Below are 19,509 nucleotides of genomic sequence, written 5' to 3'. Positions count from 1 at the left end.
TCAAGCTGCGATTCTCGCCTTATAGGCGCGATCACAGAAAAAAGCCTCGCAATAGAGAGTCTTCTTCAACTGTGCGAGATCAAAAGATGCGATCGAGAAATTTGTTTAGAGGTAAAAAACTGCCGGATATCAATTTCATCCGATTGTGCATGGTTGTGAAAAAGAGTGATTATAGGAATATATATATAGTAAATATATAATTAGTGACAAGGATGAGTATTTCATTGGCACGTTGAGCGGAAATGATATCAAATGGCTTTCAACAGCGGAAATTGATGCTCTTTTTTGCTGCCTTAACCTTCATATTCGTGGAAACTGCATCATTTTCTCCAAGAATTTCTCTCTTTCTCTCGCATGGTCTTGATTGGCGCTACATAGAGAGACTTTTCACCGAGATTTGAAACAATCCGTTAAAATTCTCACACCAATTTTGCCAGTTGAAAGTGTTACATAGTCAAAATGCTGTCCGATTTTTTGTTGTCTACATCTCAACAACAGCATCCAGCCAAGTTTGAATGAATGAAGATGGGTATTTGGAACAGATTGTGGCAGCAAAAAGACACACAAATACGCTTTATCTCTTCACATAACAGTGAATTCGACCATCGTTAAAATTTCACATTTTAAATTAAAATACTGGTAAATCTACCATCTTACCCATCTCATTATGGTTTTATGGAGTGATTTCTTTGATGGAATAGGTCCAAGATGTGATCTGAATTTCTCCAAAGTTTCGCATAAATTTCACATGAAATATTAATTTTCATGTAATCTGGCTGACTCACGCTGGCCCAATGAAAATTATTAATGTATGAACACCATAGTTCCTTAATTTCACAAAAATTTACAACATCTTTAAGTGTAAATTCTCACTGACAAATGAGCCTGAGCGGCGAGTCAAGGGGGTCAATTAAGTTGTCAATAAATCTGTGATTCCCATGCAAGACGGTGGAAAAAGTCATCAAACTCCCCATCATAATGCTGCCTCCGCAAGAAAAGACTAATTGAACATATAACGAAATGTAGGTCGAAGCACTTTCAATTTCCCATGTAAGAAATTCTATCTCGTCTCTCAATTTTTTCCATGCAAATTTTTTTTTCATGTCTCCACCCAACAATAAAAGTAATAAAAACAGAAAGGAAAAATAAATGGAGAAATTACAAATAATAGTTAACGCACTAAACGAAGACATTATTGACGCATCACGATGTCAAATCAATTTTCCGCATAATTTAGTTTAGTAAATAAGTTAAAATAGGCGAATAATTTATGTTATACTGCCAGTGTAGCAGAACATTGGCTATATTATTCCACTCTGCTAAGGTTTTTACCTGATTGAAAGTTCCACAGCTTGACATTGATGGCTTTCAAAGTGGATTACACTGCCCAGGAGATTTGTAGAATCATTTACATCTCATGGAAAGCATTGAGATACATAAAATATTCTTAATGTTTGCAATGATTAAGAATATTATCAATATTTGTAATTTTTGAAAATACTATAGTCCTAATGAAGACTCTGTTGATTGTTGTGCAGTCGTTCGAATTAAACTGATATGCACTATACAATCATAAATCTCTTTTTTTACATAATCAATTTAACAAGTGTCTTCACACAAAATGGCTATATTTATCTCGCAATGCAAAAGCATAAAAAAGACACTCAACTGCATTACTTTAGAATTCTTTTTCACTGCATCGATGCCGTTTGATGAAAACAGAGAAAATAACTCTACTTCAGAGATTTCTTGAACAATTTCTAGACAATGAGTAAAATCCGTTGAACAGATACAATGGGAGAAGAATAAGAAACTACAGGAATGGCAATAAGAGAAATGGAGTGATTTCTGAATGTGTGAATTCCTGGCTTTAGCATGAAATAGCTCGGTCTTTTGGCCATATAACCAGCATGGGGAATGTGTGATTGGGAGCATTGCGTTGCATTAATCTGGGCCAGCAATAGTGTAGAATGTGTGAAATCTGCGCAAATTTTCAGATTCCATGCGAGATATTCTCGCCAGACAGAATGAATTGGCTCTCAGGCTGGTTCTTGCCTCATGGCTTTTTCCGTACGCACAAACGGGAAAGAAAACACCTCAGACGCGTGTTATTTCCAAGGTAAATTAAATTCATTGAACTGGCACCACGTTGTCTCCTCGGGTGTCTGTCCGTTGTTTGCCAGCTGGAAAACAACCTCGATCTGGTGAGTTGCAGTTATGAGGGAAAGACAGGACTTGTGACACACGCGCCGAGGAGCTTTTCACGCGTGCATTCATTGAGGAAAGTCCCCCACTCGCAATGTTGCACACTCTCTCTCACTCTGGCGTGCACATCATTCCACCACGAGATCCGCGTGAGAACGGATGTGGCAAAAACAACGAGTTTCTGGTTCATCGACGGTCACCGCGACCGGTGGTTCCTGGTCAGTCAATATCTTTCTCTGTCGCGTTCACTTGCAAAAGGCGGAATTGCAAATTGCCGTGTATTCCACTGCATTGGTATGCAAAATAATATGATTCCGAATGTCGGTCAACCTGCCAAAGTGGCCGCCGCAAGATGTGTGCAACAGAGAGAGTAAATCATTGATATATCATCGCCTTCGACACCTTAATGACCCATCACCCGCACTAAAGCCGCAGCCGCGAGACATTGGCAGTGAATATCACTCGAGAGTGGCGATCTAATGACCGAGAGACGCGGATCACCAATTTGTATATGCATATGATCCTGACGATTTCACTTTTTTCCTCTCTCTTTCAAATCACACAGACTCTTTGCGTCCGTCTCTCTCTCTCTCGCACGCACGCACTCTGGATAAAGAGGTCCATAATTTGGGAAATTAGTGTCAGTGTAATAATTGGTGAAGTTGCTGGGGAAAAAAATGATAAACACCTTCTTCAATAGATCATCTATTGGAGTGTCTTTTCACGAAAGTGATTCAGCGACCAGACAACCATTCACTCCTCCTTTTCTGCACAACAGCGTTGGTTCGTTACATGACGACGTTGGTGTAAATAATTCCAGTTAATTATAATGCTACTTACTCAGCCATCAAATGACTAGACTCGTTTTTTTCCAATTAGTGTTTATAAAACCAATAATAGATCCAACTAATCATAAGCAGTGTGAAAACCGCAGGACTTGAGATGTAAGGAGTAATCTGTAATGTTTGAATTGTAACAATAATTGATTACATACTCTTCCTCTTCATCTCAAGTTTGTGGTTTATTTTTATGAAGCTAAAAAATTCAATTTTTAATTGAACGAAGAAAGTGAGGGAAACAAAAATGTAGTTTTAATAATTTCATTCCGGGTTATTTTTAGCTTTTTGTAAATTCATTTATCAGCAATTCTGATTATCCTTTAAAGTAATTTATAACACAATGGTATTTACCACAATTGATGACGCTTTTAAGCATTTCCACACCACTGCCATGAGCGTCTCTGGGCAGATGCTAATTTGGGCATGCATAAAAAGTCCCACTAAGCAAATAAGGTGAATGAGAGAGAGTTTATTTCATTCACATCTCAATCACTCGCTTTAGTAATATAACACTTTCATTTTGTCTAATTGCCAGAGCACTTGGCAGACCCGCGAAAAAGCACAAGTGATCATTGGGAGGGTGGCTGCTTCCCCACCCGCCGCGGAGAATGGTCTCTTTGAACTCTGAGGAACTGTGCCAGATAGAGTCCGCGTGGCGGGAGGTGGGGCAGATGGGAGAATCACGCGGAGAAGAATGAGAGCCTCATGGAGCTATTTAGATTGTATACCATCAGCATTTCCCCACTCATTATTCTCATGAATACTTTCGCACAGGGTCGCCCAACACACGCTCACGGTGTCGCTGATAAAAGAATTCTCGTGGTGGTCTCCTTCTCCGTAATGAGACGCGAATGAAATAATTGTAGCAAATGCCTGCATTGTATGTGGGGCTCGCTGGAGACCATTGATTAACGGGAGGACTGAAAGTCGCGGACATTTCTCTACTCTCATTTCTATTTTTTACACTGGCGGTCCATTCTTTTATCTCGCTGTCTTTCACGCGGCGATACTTATCTCCTAACGCCATGAGCTTCGATCGTCATTGGAAAAATTATTAATGACTGTCCAACGCGGATTGGTGGGCAGGTGGAGGAGCAAAAACGACCCGAGAGAGCTGAGACTGTTCTCTCGAGTGATCATCTTCATTGACGACCAGCGATGATGATGACGGTGCTCCAAGTCGGCTGCTACCAATGCTCGCGAGTGGCACAAAGTGAAAGAGGGAAAGAAAAGACACGGTGAGAGCCAGCGCTGGAGAGAGAGACCCGAGCCTAACACGGGGAGACCGACCCATTGGGAAGTCACCAACACTCAAGTATATGCACCGCTTAAGAGGTAAAAGAGCAGAATTGTGGACTCTCTCTGGTGGGGAATCATTCGAAAGAGGTATCATATAAATTGGCCGTACGTTCTGCAAACGGTATCATATCATCCTTGCATCTATTCGACGCCAGTTGAGAGTAACACCACGGAGTGATTGTGCTTGGACCGAGGGTTGTTTCACTAAATTTCGCACCTTTCTTGTTCGACTCATTATCCGCCACGAGATAGCAATCCTCCCCCGCAAATGGCGAAGTTAGTTATTGGAATTTTGTGTGTTGTGGCAGTGGTGACGGCACTTCCGGCCGAGGAGACGCGGGGCCACTCCAGGAACGCCGTGAGCACAGACAACGACCTCCTCGATGGCATTTACCACGACTGCATTAACAAGGACTCAGTGTCATGTGTAAAGTACAAGCTGTTCAATTTTGTTGACAAAGTTGTGATGCAAAAGAACGTGTTCCCACTCACCGAGGGTGTCACAATCGTGAAGACGCCCGGAGCTGAGTACGAGGGTGCTCCACGAAGCATTGCTGGCGATGAGTCCGTCGAGTCCCTCGTGTGGAGCCGTCTGCAGCACTTCCTGCACACCCACACCATCAAGGTCGACCTCAAGGGATCCGACGTGGTGAACGCCGTTGCGTCCACTGGTCGCGCCCTGGAGGACGTGTCCGACAATCTGTTCGGCGAGGAAGAGACCAGCGCCGCTGGCGAGAGCCGTGGCAAGAAGAAGAAGGCCGCGAAGATCCTGGGACCCCTCCTCCTGGCTGTGGCCCTCAAGGCCGCCGCTCTCCTGCCCCTCCTGCTCGGCGCGATCGCCCTGATCGCCGGCAAGGCCCTGCTCGTCGGCAAGATCGCCCTGGTGCTGTCCGCCATCATCGGCCTCAAGAAGCTCCTGTCGCACGAGAAGCACGTCACGTACGAGGTCGTTGCCCACCCTCACCACTCCTCCAGCCACTCATCCAGCCACGGCGACGCCTTCGTGGGCTCCGGCTTCGGCGGCGGTGACCTCGGCGGCGGATACGGTGGATCCGGACACGGTGGCGGCTGGGGACGCTCAGTGGATGCCCAGGACTTGGCCTACGCCGCGCAGAAGCCTTAAGGCCCACCTCGGACCATCGCTGACCCACTTTCGCACGACTCTCTTAGGCCAAAGTCACCCACTCGACGAGTGGTGGACGACGAGTTTTTCTCTAATTTGACTTAGAGAAGAGCGCATCACCAACTTTCTATCTCTCTTTCGTAGGTCCACACTATCCTATGTCTTCCTATTTATTTTTTTCTTTTCAAGCAATCTCTCTGAAAAAAGATGAAAAAAAACAATGAAAAAGAGTAGAATATTTATACAACACATCTCAAGATGAAGATATATTTAATGTTGTTATTTAATTATTGAGAATATTTTTATTAGCTATTCTTCTTCTAGACTCAGTACCGCAAATGCTCGGGGCTTTGTACGCCAAAGGTGCAACATTGCTGTACCTTGGCAAATAGTGTTTGTTAGGTTCGTAACACTTAATTTATTTATTTAATATGCTGTAATATGCAAAATGACGAACATGACGAAGAAAAATTGTTACAAACGACAAATGAACAAGAAGAACTTCTATCAACAAATGAAAGTAATCCTTTGGTAAAAGATAGAATGCATTGTAAAATCCTTATATTGGATTCCTTCATTCCTTCCTTAGAACATAAGCTTATTGTATAGTCTTTCAAGTGAGATGTACAAGATCTTATTTTCTCTCTTCCTCTAACTTTAACAACATTTTGTGTTATGAGAAATGTGTCAGAAAGGAGCCAAATTGTCACTCTATCTTAACTATTTTCTGTAACTATCTCAAGTAGTGCAAAGATGACGACTTCCTATCTACTTTCAATCTCACCTTCAACTTCCAAAAAAACGACAAACAAAATGAAGCACATCTAATGTGAAAGTATTAAGCTATTTTAACTATTACTTTAATTCTGTCTCTATTTTTAAAGTAATTTTATAAGACTTACCTCGACTGTCTCTGTTATATATAATTATCTTATTATTTTTTACTTCTCTAGCAAATCTACGACTATTTTTTCACAAATTTTCTATGTGAGCTCTATACACCTCATAAATAGTAAGAATTAAAGTGAATGAAAACGAATAAAACAAATTAACTCTTGTAATATTTACAACTTCACCTTCTCTATAAAATTGTATATAAACAACTTGCATTCTTCTTATAAAATGCCTTAACATATTTGCTCTGTTTTATTTGTCTGTCCCATCGGTGGATTGACTGTTCATTTATCGCCGTGAATATTTGCACTCTTGTACTTCAGCTGCCTCAAATTGCGCCATTAACTTGCCATAGAAATTTATTGTTGCTGTTAGAGACACCTTTCTAGCAATTTCTCTCTCTCACAATCTTTCTTCTTCACCTGGATTTTATCATTTATCTCTCATCCATACATTCTTTATTCTCTTCACGTGCATACCATCGACACACAAAACGCAAAAACCATCTTCAGAAGCCCCTGTTCGACGTGCTACAATTATATGCCGACCAAAAATCTCTGTCTTTCAACAGTAGTTCATTACATTAAATGTATCTTTTTCCATCAACCGAGAAGCGTCTTTTATTGTATTTTGATATACATAATAAAGAAGGAAGGAAACAAAAGACATTTTGTGAAATTTTTACTGATCTCGCGTGTTCTTTCATCCAATCCAATCTTACGATATTCTCACGGGCCGCGCGACTTGATGGAAAAAATGTTGAACATTGCAAATATCAATTTTTTATCGCATGTTCTTCTTTTTTTTCATAAAATAATTTGGGTCATGAATCCGCTTGAATTTTGGGCCACATCAATTTGGTGAAAGAGAAAGATGAATGCTGGAGTGTCTTTCTATCTCATTAGCAGTCATTTGTGGCACGGTGGTGAGGAGACGAATGGCACTCCAGCACAAGAAATCATCATAAAATTAATCTATTATACAACTGGGCCACTGCAACCTGCCAAGTAGGTCCAGCGAGAGCGTCGCGACTTGGAGGAGCAACTTTTGACCACACACTCTTGGTAACTTTCGCGAAAATTGCACCTCTTACCGCCTAGGAAGCAACCTTCTACCCAGTTTCTCACCATTCTAACCTTACGAGCTCTCCTCAATTGGTCTTCAATTCTCAAATACCCTTTCGCGATGTCACTCCGCAAGTTTTATTTATCACACAGCCTGACAAATGGAAATTTATTCCCTAGATCTTCACTGCTTTCAACGCCATTCCGAGCACACAACGCCAATTCATCAGCATTCAATTTCAATTACATTTTATGGCTTGTCTCCACCAAGTACAAATCGTAAAAGCAAGGTCATAATCCGACGATCTTTGCGTTAACCGAAATACCGCAGTCTTGCACCCACGCAAACTATTTTACTTGTCCAGGCAAAATTTCTCCTTATTTTCTCATTTCCAGTGTTTGTTGGGAATTTTTAAGAGATTTCTCTCACACTTCTTGGCATTAGAAAAAAAGTCAAATAAACTGAAAAAGAATAATTTAATTGAACATTTTCCACCGTTATTTTTCAATATCCTTCTTTCACACAAACGCTTAATTTCTCCCAATCTTTGATGCGAAATTATATTTTCTACGTTTGAGATAAACTTTGTTTGGCCTCCGGAGTCATGTTCGTGACAATGATTAAGATAATGGTGAGTGGGTAATAGCGACAAAAAGCGACAATCACTTGACAAATTCACACAGCATTGTTTTTGCCGTCGTTTAGTTCCTCATCATCATCCGGCAGAGAAGACGATAAACAATTGAAGAAAAACACTCGCAGCATCGTAATGAATATTTTGTACCACATTCTTCATCTGCAATTCCATCATGTCTCTGCATCAACATGGGCTATTGAAGCAATAGCCACCGTGGTGAAAAAGACTCGGCTAATTTTCCCCTTGATCTTGACACTGATGCACGAAGAATTAACCATAGTTTCGCGCTGGCTCTGCCACAGTTCACAACAGAAAGTTGATTTAATTACATGGCACTTGCAAATATGCTGCGGAAGAAAACTTCCTATCTCGTCCACTTTAGTCATAGACTACACTTTCCCGTGAGACAATTTTGCAGACAAAGGCAGTGATTGCAGGTGGTGCACGTCGAAAGCTTCCTCTGCGGCTCAATCTAATGATTATTCAGCTCTTGTAGCTCCCCCTAATTGGGTTAATACGACAGATATTTCGGTTCTTTTATTTGCAATAAATTGCTCGAGCATCGAGTATACTGTTAAGAAGCTGCGCGACTTTGATGAAAGAATTTTTATTTGCATCTCTGTCGGACAAAGTGAACATCCAATTTAAATTTAGATATCATCTTATCGCAGATGAGCCAATAAATTTAACATCTCTCTTATATACATATAGCTTTTTTCTTCGATTAACCGACTAAAGAGCTTTTTTTTCATCGCCAACCAAACGGATTTCTCGGTTGTCTTTGGCGGTGGAAGCGAAAAACTTAAGAGAAAACTTTTGATAATACCAAGACTATAACAATCGTTAGCGGTGAATAAAACATCAATCAAGATTACGATCGAGATTGCGCAGTCTGTATAGTTTTAGGCTCTTTCGTGGCGCGCATTTCACTTTCGCGAGAAGCTCTGCAATATCTTGGGCGAAGCTTGCAAATCTCGCGCAGATTTAATAGAGATCTCAAGAAAAAGTTTTCAATGGAAATTGAATTGCTGCAGGCAAAAAGAAATGAGAGGAAAAAGTTCTCTCACGCCAATAAAGTACATTGGCCACAACATGTGCCGTTGGTTTTTGCATAAGACAAGTTGGGGAAAGAATTAACATAAAAGTAATTATTTCTTCTATGTAGTGATATTGTTTTCATGCTGATTTGCAAGTGTTTGCTTTCTTAGCGGAGAAAAAGTAACTGCGATAGAAATGCGGAGCTTCTACAAAGTAATTGATTTTGCTAATTGTTCGTAATTGCTTATCTGTAAGAGAATGAAATAGTGCTTAAATAGGAGATGATTATTTTTGTACTATTTGCATATGATTTTTGAATTATCAACAAGGGATCTTCTAATACTTATTAAAAAAATAAATTTATATAAATTTGTACTCATTACTTTGAATGAATATAAGTAAATTACACAGTGTTTATTGAGTAAGTAAACTAATTTTGAAAGCCAACACTCGACAATTATCAAGTGCAAATTAATTTAAAATAATTTGCACCATTGCTGTTTCATTTCAAATACATAATGAAGTGATTTCGAGATGGCTAAAATATAGATATGACAGTATAGTTCTCACCCACAATCGAGCAAATAACTCTCACATAACTTGCAAATTGACTTAATTTGTCACGTAGACTGAAAGCGAAGTAAGGAAATGGCATTTAAAATGTCTCGCAAGAAATCCAATTGTCACTTCTCATTTCTCTTCGTGTTTACTGAATGTTTTATCACACAGTTTTTCCTATTTTTTCTCTTTCACTCGAAAAAGTGCAATTATTCTTGAGATGTATGGATTTGGAATCGTTTCAGATGAAACGCCCATGAAATTGTCTGCGAGAGAATATCACCTGAGAGAATCATTAGAAAGGTATAATCGTATGCACTTTATTGTTGATTTTAATTAGTGTGAACCACACAAGTGCTCCTAAGAGTGGAAAATATTGAAATTAGCAGGTGCTTTACTCATTCTCTACTCCGTCTCTGTCTCTTGCTTGGCACAGCACTGAATGGGATGATGGCTCAGAAGAGATATGTTGCATATAATTGATTAATGGGTTTCCCATAAGAAAAGGCCATTTGGCATGGGCTTTCAATGTTGACAGAGGGGAAGAGAGTGAGAAAGAAGTATTAACTACAATTATGAGAGCTTGAATAGATAAGATGTGAGGTGAAAACTTTTCCTTTTGAACATAAATCTCACATCCGTGTGATATGAAACACCTCCCAGAGAGTAAGATTTTTTTTCTTTCCATGATTTTGAGCGTTTTAGAGATCTCTATCGCATTAGCAAAATTGTTGGCAAAAAAGCAGACAGCAGATGGGATTTCACTCGTAAAAGTGCGGGTATGCCTTTGGGTGAGATGAGAGCAAGTGAAGCAGTGCTAAATGAAATTCCCCATGCACGAAACGGACTCCAATTTTTGGAGCAAACTGTATATCTATGGGAGATGCCACAAATATTATTTCTTGTAAACGCATTTGCATTGGAGCCGATCGCGGGGGGAGTCTGTGTACTTACAGGCGGATTGCATGATGAGCTCCATACACACAAGAGCATGAAGACGATTAAGGGCAATTAGACCAAAACGAAGCACAACATTTTGCTGAAGCGCCAACATACCAGAGGAGGCTTCGAAACACACATGTGGAAAACACGACTGAATTTATTGCCAACTAGCATCCTCCTCACCTGCTGCACTAGTTAGTTGAATCAACAAAATCAACACAGCCCACGAAGTCAATTCAACAAATCATGGTCAAGTTCGGAGTGCAAACCCAAGGGAATCGTGAAAAGACTTTGTTTTCCAGATTCACGTAGTTATTTGTCTGTTCCTCTTGAAGAGGTTTAAAACATATTTATGTAATTTTTTAGGGTCAAGTTTAGTTTCTCTCTGAAGTCAATCTGTACCTTTCGTAACACTGTGAAGAAACATTTCATAACTTCTTCATCAAATACAAAAATCATTCGTTATTTTATCGCGGTTAGTTAGAAATTGGTAATTTCAATAAAAGTGTTTCCACACCCATATTTTTCTATGAGTGCTGAGACGATAACAAACACGTGGTAGACACAGTGATCTACTGTTGGGTGGCCTTATGATATGAATTTATGCTACAAGAGGGTGATCATGGAGAGAGACGGAGAGTGATGTTTTGAAAAAAGAAATCACGATGCGCCCGCGAGGTATTAGAATAGAACGATATTCCTACTACACTACATCCATTTCATTTAACCACTTTTTTTCAAGCCTCTTGCATATTTATCTTCGCATTGCACTCATCAACACCAATACAGCCGCAACGGCCGTTGTAGGTGGAAGAGGTGGGAATATATCGGATGCATAATTGCATTCAATTGCAACAAACTGTGGCATCTGGTATAAAACATGAAATTACTAATTGCACCGTATCAGTGTTCTGCAGTACTCATTGTGTATCACATCGACTCTTAAGTTGGCATTAGGAGTTTACCCCAGAAGCAGAAGTTTATCTGTTATCGGTGCAATACTTTTTTCCAAAGAGTCTAGTTCCATTTTAGCTTTTAATAAATATTTAAATCATTACAATGTTCAGCAAGTGTCTATTGGTTCTGTGCTCTGTCACACTGGTGCTGGCCAGAAGTGCCCCAACATCCAAGAACTCAGTCACGATGGAGGATAAAGCACGATCACTGGTCGGCTCGTCGGTCTTCAACGACCTGCGATACATTTACAGAACATACCAAGAGTGTTCAACGACGGACTTGACGGTGTGTCTCAAGATCAAGTTGCTCACGTCACTCGATCGCGCCAGCAGGTCTGTCGGGAATGTGTCCATTGGCGATGATATCAAGCTGGTGCGACAGGATGCGGCCGCAGTTGATGAGACTCCTGCCAAGTCCACGGAGGAAATCGAAGAGTCCTTGCCACGATCACTAAGTGACAAGCAAACTGCCCTTAACAAGATGATCTTCTCCAAGATTGTCAGCTTCTTCAACACTCACACACTTCAGGTGAGTCCCAAGAAAGCTTGTGCATCCGAATCAAAATCTAAACTTGACTCTCTTCTCCCTTGGTGCAGGTTAAATTCCCAGAGTCTGATGAGATCGACCGAGCGGAAGGACGCGCTAAGCAGAAGAAGAACAGCTGGGTCATGATCCCTGTCATCCTGGCTGGAAGCATGGTTCCCCTGGCATATGGAGCCCTCGCCCTGCTCGCCGGCAAAGCCCTGATTGTCTCGAAACTCGCCCTGGTTCTGGCCTCCATCATTGGCATCAAGAAGCTGGTGTCCAGCAGTGCCGGCCATCACGAGGGATCCCACGAAGTTGTCGTCTCGGGCGGTCACGGTGGCTCCGGATGGGGACGCAACCTTGACTCACACGAACAGGCGTACAATGCCCAGATGCCCAACCACCAGTAAGCCTAGTTCCCTCCCTTTCAGAACCTCCCGTTTCATTGAGACCTTACCAATTAAAAATTAATGAAAAAAACATCATCTCTGCAAAACCACGACGAGGCATAATCAACCAAAAAGAATTACCTATTCTTAAGAGAAAATCATACCAAAATCTTATAAATTAGTTGAAAAAAAGCGAGAAAAAAGAAAACATGTGAATACCTTAGAAAATGAGAGTGATTTTGTATAAGAAATTTATTTATTTGTTTTTGTATATCGCTAAAGGTGAAAATTAACTTATATGGTTGTTTTTTTTGTATTGTGAAAAGAAAAGAAATTGCTGTAATTATTCTTTCATAAACCAAATACAAGAGTAATTGAATTTAATTAGTCCAGCTTCTCTCTCTGGGTGCCCCAAATGTATTAATCCAATAATCACGAGCATTAGTGGTTTTCTTCCTCAATGTTATGCTTCTTTAGCCACCGCCGCCGGTGATCGTGGCAAAATAGAAATCATGATCGCGGAGGGTGGAGAGCAATTGGACTCTGAAAAGTGTGGCATTGCGTGCCACTCATGTTCAATAGGGGATCAGTCAAATGGGTGAATTTCTTCTCAAATTCCATCTCATATAAATATTCAAATTTGGCACATTTTTTATCTCTCTTTCACCATCACACCATTTGATTTCCGTCCTCCGGAAACTAAAATCAAATGATCGCGCTTTAATTAGCTATTATAATCATTTCAGCTGTCTCCATTTTTTTTTCTCTCTTGCCTATGTCTTTTTGCACGCGGATTTCCTTTGAAGAAAACCAGCACTCGTCTATCTCACGGTTGAGCTGAGACGGAGAGACTCATTCACAAAACAAGCGCAATAGCGGTGCGCCTGAATGTAGGCGCATTTGAGTGGGAGATTCGGTAATGATTTCAAGATCACGGTGAGCCAACTTGACCCATTGCACCACTGAAGTGCGTGTAGAAAGTTTTTTCATGAATTATAATTTTTTTCGCGCCATAAGTCGCCATTTTTCCGTCGGACGCCGAGCAAATAAAGACGGATGGAGAGTTCGTGACGAGCTCTGAAGCATTTCTACAGATGTGTATTTTTGGCGGGGAAAAACGTACCTTGGAGGCAACATCCGCAATGGGATGGTCATTTATTTCATTCATGACTGTGATATTTCTCTGATCTTGTGCCATTGTGGCTTTGCCAGGTGAAAAGAGGCATAAGTGTGAGAAAGGGAAAGAGGGAATAAATTATGGGTCTCCGCTGAGGAGATTGCTGATTTTTTTTTCTTTTTACCTCACCTCAACCTCTTCCACCCATTATTACAATATTTTCTTTTCGCCGTCTATTGAGCCAGTCGAAAAAAATCATAGAGAGCACCTCACTTTCATCCATTAGCAACTCATGAGTGACTCTCCGTGATCTCCATCGGCGGTGGCTGAAGAAGACACTTGGGAAATGATCGTGAACTGAAATTGGAGTAATTCCGTTTTTCCATCATCTTCCACGCTCATTCTCGAGGGTAATTTCATTGTTCAATTGAACGCGTGTCTCGTGCTTCTTTCACACTTGTACCATTGATGATGGCTCATGATCGGGAAGGGCGAAAATGTGGAAAAGCGCAGAGATGCATTTCTGGGTCGATTGGTGGAATAAAGTAGATAATTAAATGGTCTCTTTGAGATTAATTATTGCTGGAAATTACACATGAAATCAATCTCTTGTCGACTCTTGCTTCTTCGCCTCAATTTGCATCTCCTTCCGCCAGCAATTTCCCCTGCGAACAGACACTCTTCCTATACGACTGCACAGTGGCGAAGAAATCTGTTGATTGATCTCATCAAGAATGTGTTTGATAATATGAAAACTTTAATAATCATACTGCATAATGTTTGCAATTATTCCATTGTTCCTCACAATAAATCTAGTGTACTTCTATACATGTGTACACTTGTATGTTTTTTTCACAAATTACACCTTAGCTTCAGTGCATTACAATTTTCAAACCGCAGATGTTCTCATTTAAAGATTTATCAACCCCTCCTCGGCAGCTAGTGCTGAGAATCAGGTGTGTATGATTGTAAGATCAGTTCATAAATAAAATTCACTGACTCACTTAAAAATCTCACAAGTTGGATGTATTCTGTCGCGGGACATCTTTTTTTCGACGGGTTTCCAAGTGATCGAATAAATTAAAGCCCAGGTGGTTTCTTTTCTCATGCTGTCACCAACAGTCCAATCACGATAAATTTCTCTCAATCGCACGAAATGGAAATTGGGAGAAACAAAAAGGCCTTTTGACAAATTTGCATTTGATTCACGGTGAATTTCTACCGACACTGCGCGCCTAATGGTGCAATTTTCATTCACATGGTGATAAAATAATCTCTCCCTTGCAACCGGATTTTCCTCCGAGACACTCTCAAACGCACACCTTCTGGGCCGGGTCTCATTAGAGATTCACGATCGCAATTCAGGGAGAGTTTCTGTACACATACATTTTCTACATTTCATTTGCTACTTTTTAAAGTGTCTTTCGAGGCCCTCGTGTACATATGGGGGCCTCTTTGAGTCTCGTTTTTTTTTGCCTCGCACATGAGGTGCAAGTGCGCGGCGGGTATATAGACAAATTGTGAGGTGTACGAAAAAGAGGCGACCATGTCCCGCCCAAAAAAGAGTATCTTCTTCAGGCGCGGATGGGCTTTTTGTCTTGCTTCCCCATGCGGTGGCGAGACAATGGCACCAACGATCGCGCCATGGAGACAGAGTGGTGTGGAGACTCTGTGCGACGCTAGATCCCCCCTCGCGATGTACGCGCTCCCCCCATGCATATCTCGGGCGGATATGGCGATCTCTTTCCGCCACAGCCATCCAGCATACTGGCATAGAGCCATCCATCTGACGAGCGTCACTCTTTAGCGAGCGCGGGGAAGCTGAGAAATCCACTATCAAAGAGATACAATTTTTTCTCCGAGCACCACTATACCCATCGACATCGTGTCGTACCTTTTTTTCCACCCATTCCGCACGTTATTTATTCCGCCATATATATAGCGCCTCTACTCCTCAACTTGTCTTTTTCAAATCGTCCATTAATTTAAATTCCATAACACATCGCCACCAGAGGTGCACAAGAGAATAAAACGCGGACGTCGGCGTCTTCTAGTCACAGTTCACCGGCTGCCTTCTGACCACTAACAACGTGCACTCCCTGGTGTGATCGGGATTACAAGCGCCTGTTCAGTGAAAATTAGCATAAATTTTATTTAAAACAAAAATATTTCGTTACAAATATGAAGTCACTGTGTGTGTTACTTGTTGCCATAGCTGTGGCCAGTGCCAGTCCATCTGAGACAGATGGCCTCCTCACGACAGCCCTCAGATTTGTCAAGGATTGTGGTGATAAGTCAATGGTCCTATGCCTAAAGGTACGTGTCCTCAGCACCCCGAATTCAATGGATGTGATCTCAGTGCTATAGATAAACTCAAAATCAGTCGCGAATTCCTTCTTGTGCTCCCGCGTCCCAATTACAATAATGCCCGCGATCCCATTTGATCTCTCGCGTTTTACACATCAAATCTCACGATCAATCGCATATGACAGCCAGAGACAGCGCCTAGTTACCCAAATTTTCTCTCTTATCCGCGGGAAAATGCCCGAGTATAACTGTTGTGTAAACTCTTTTGAGCCCGGTTTGTGGCAAGATCTCAACGCCAAGACGGATGAGATAACAGTTGAAAGACCGGATTCTGGATGTGGCCGTTGATCACATTACTGTACACCCATTTAAATATATGCCTGCATCGAAGAAATTAGAGATAGTAAAATATATACTCTAAACCAACTGTACATCTGCAGGAACGCGCCTTGCACTACATCGACGGCAGCCAAGGTGATATCAACCTGTCCGAGGGCGTGAGCCTCGTGCAGTCTGAGCCCGTGGCTTCCGGACGATCACTCAACGAGATCGTCCTGCCCGCTGAGCCTGAGGCCCGCGAGTCTGAGGTTGACTCGCTGTTGGTGGACCGTGTGGCGCGCTTCTTGGGCTCCCACACCCTGCAATTCAAGGTGCCCAAGGACTCCATCCAGGAAATGCAGCGATCTCTCGATGAAGGTAAGAGCGCCCCCAAGACCATACTCTCCCCGGAATTGCAGCTAATTTGCCTGTGTCTCGATCAGCTCGTGGAAAGGGAAAGAAGACCAAGAAACTCCTCCTGCCCCTCCTGCTCTTGTTCAAGCTGAAGGCTGCCGCCCTCCTGCCCCTGGCCATTGGATTCCTCGCCCTGATCGCCTTCAAGGCCCTGATCATCGGCAAACTTGCCCTCCTCCTGTCCGGCATCATCGGCCTGAAGAAGCTCTTCGACTCCAAGCAATCCCAGAGCTACGAGGTGGTCGCCCATCCACACCACGGCGGCTACGAGGATCACCACGGACACTATGCCCGATCCTTCGACGCTCACAACCTGGCCTACAACGGATACGCCCAGTAAATGCCTCCGATGGTTCGCTATCCTCCCAAAAATAGGTATAACCACCCTTGACGGAGGGTGGAAAGGAAAATTTGGCACGAAATTGGTCAATTTTTAGGGAAAGAAACTATTTATTTATTTAAAACGACAAAAACTGAAAACGTCCTAATTTATTTGACTTACTCTATACCAATTCTATAGATGAGAATCTCTTTCAATCTATCGCAGTTTGTCAACAAAGACCGCTCTATTTAATTTATTTATTCATTCTGATATAGATAAACTTGAAAATTGTGTTGCTTCTTGACGACTGACATTTAGTCTATGGACACGATCTCTATGCTTTCAAGATATACTTTTCTTCTCAACTCTAATAAGAAAATGAAAGGTAAAACTACGAATCCTACTTCTAAGTCTTAAAGTTAAATGAACGAATGAAAAATGTAATTTTTATAAAATATTGTGTTTTTTCTTTGTTGATCGCAATAGAATTGCTGTTGCATTTAATAAGTGCAAATCGGTAATATTGATAAGTATTTTTTCTCAAAAAATGTTTGAAAAAAATATTTCTAACTACGGTTTCTGAAATCAACAAGCACGATAATTGACAGACAATATGACAAACCAAACAAACTCAACCAAAATATTCCTCACCTTCACAATTTACCAAAATATCACACATCGTGCATTGGATCAATTCGTGATTGTGGTCGGTGCTTTTTTCTCACACATTCAACTTGATTTCTCCGATGAAGTGAAATTTTCCCTTTTCAGTGATCGTGTTATTTTTTTTGTTACTTATCCTGCGATTATAATTCATTTTCTCACATATTTAACCCACTAAAATGAATTTCTTTTTTCTCCACACAATGTGTCTCGCTCTCATCTCTGTGCAGACACGCACAGTGTCGTGATTATGATCTCTCTCTCTGCCTCCCTGAGATGCCGAAGTGTATATTTTGGCAATGATCTCGACATTGTGCAAAGTGGTTAATTTTGAAGAAGAAGAAGCGATGGAAAAACAGTAACTTTTATCGATCGCGTTGCGTTGCCTGATCATGATCATGTAACGGAACTGCGATGCATTCTGGGTCAGCTCCAAGCCCCACTCATCTTTATGCCAATATATGATACATTTTCATACCCCCACCTGGGGTATCTTGTATACACAAGTGAGTCGCGCACGCACCTTCCATCGTCAATACATTTCGCGTCTCTCTTGGTCACTTCTTCTCTTCCAACCGCCTTTCTTCAAAAAGCCCATTCAGAGCCAACTCTGTAATACATTCTTTTATTTATACAGAAAAATTGGTGTCACCAGACCTGAGTAGGTGATAACAAATAATTTTTCATAGTCACTTCTCTTGGGCTATTCAGACTTTTCTGCTTTGAATGAAATTATGTATTCCAATGTAGGAAAGCGATCACGATAAAGAGGTGTATCGGGAATTCAATTGCCTCTTTCTCTATCTTGCCTCGACATCTTCATAGGCTTTTTTTTTCAACTTGCCACATACCGAGAGATTGATCGAAGAGCTTTCGTGCTAATCTCTTGTGAAATTGCATCAATTACGCACGAAATTGATCGATTTATCTGATGACTATTTAAACCTCTTAATGAGTGTACATTTCTTAATCTCTCTCTCTCTCTCTCTCGCTCACCCATTCTTGATCCCATCGCAGGCACGCATCCGATCATCCTATTAAACTATTCGTACATGCAGATTACAATTAAATATAAAAATCACTGTGAACGGTAATTGCTACTTCCACAAAAATAACATGTATCAAGAGATAGAAAAAAGAGTAAATATGTTGATTAGAGAAATCATCAAAATGCACGTGAATTTCATAAATGTAATGGGTTTGACCTTAATAATGGATCGTAATGTTGGCGATCGCTTCTTTTTGACCATTACACTCTCTCTTCTTCTCATTTGTACCAGTATTAAGAGATAATTACTCCTCGCCGATGACTTCCTCTTCTTCCTATCTCTCTTTCATCATTGTTCTAGTAATTTATTGTTGTATAAAGTCGAGAAATAAATGTTATAACTCTTCACAATTAACTTGTATCAATTTTCTCACCGCATTTCACTTCCTCTGCGACACTTTTTCTCTCCCCCCATATAGTGCGGATTTTCATCGAAGGCATTCGAGAGATTTTCACCTGCGGATTTTCTGAGGTCTGTGATTTTCACCGCGAAGCACAATTTGATAATGTGCTAAGAAGGATGAAAGTGGATTTGCTACACTTTATCAGACAGCGTCTTGTAAATCTCTGCGACTCTTTTTCGCCATTGCTCTTTCCCTCTCGAAAAATGGATATCACTTTCACCACGCGATCCATTCTCGCGATCTCTGCGGTCAAGGTGTCCACGAGTGAGAAAAAAAGGCCGCGATGCGAAAAGGAGATTCAGACAACAAAACTTTCCACAAATAGCCGCGGCTGTGTCAAACATTGGAGCATCTTTACAAATTTAGGTTAATTTTGTTAACAGTTTTTTCTTCCTCCTCACTTCTCTCTTTTTATTTTGGTCATTATTTGCATTTAAAGACATCC

At 41.2% G+C, this 19,509-nt stretch overlaps 3 protein-coding genes across 3 annotated transcripts; all 3 read left to right on the top strand.

Moving 5' to 3' along the window:
• The first annotated feature begins 4,611 nt into the window (after positions 1-4,611).
• LOC132257808 (uncharacterized) lies at positions 4,612-5,466 on the top strand. Its single transcript, XM_059754845.1, has one exon. The coding sequence runs from the start codon at positions 4,612-4,614 to the stop codon at positions 5,464-5,466; it is 855 nt and encodes a 284-aa protein (XP_059610828.1).
• A 1,767-nt stretch (positions 5,467-7,233) lies between these two features.
• LOC132257867 (uncharacterized) lies at positions 7,234-12,492 on the top strand. The gene is made up of 3 exons (XM_059754911.1): positions 7,234-7,367; positions 11,668-12,085; positions 12,154-12,492. Exons 1-3 carry the CDS (start codon positions 7,234-7,236, stop codon positions 12,490-12,492), a joined length of 891 nt encoding a protein of 296 aa, XP_059610894.1.
• A 3,277-nt stretch (positions 12,493-15,769) lies between these two features.
• On the top strand, positions 15,770-16,967 carry LOC132258260 (uncharacterized). Its single transcript, XM_059755480.1, has 3 exons — positions 15,770-15,904; positions 16,336-16,591; positions 16,657-16,967. The coding sequence occupies exons 1-3, from the start codon at positions 15,770-15,772 to the stop codon at positions 16,965-16,967; spliced, it is 702 nt and encodes a 233-aa protein (XP_059611463.1).
• The last annotated feature ends 2,542 nt before the right edge of the window (positions 16,968-19,509 follow it).

The sequence above is a fragment of the Phlebotomus argentipes genome, unplaced genomic scaffold (genome assembly GCF_947086385.1).
Source record: "Phlebotomus argentipes unplaced genomic scaffold, Phlebotomus argentipes genome assembly scaffold_4, whole genome shotgun sequence".
Classification (NCBI taxonomy): Eukaryota; Metazoa; Arthropoda; class Insecta; order Diptera; family Psychodidae; genus Phlebotomus; species Phlebotomus argentipes.
Note: the sequence above shows the minus strand (reverse complement) of the source record. Positions and strands in the feature narration are given on the sequence as shown.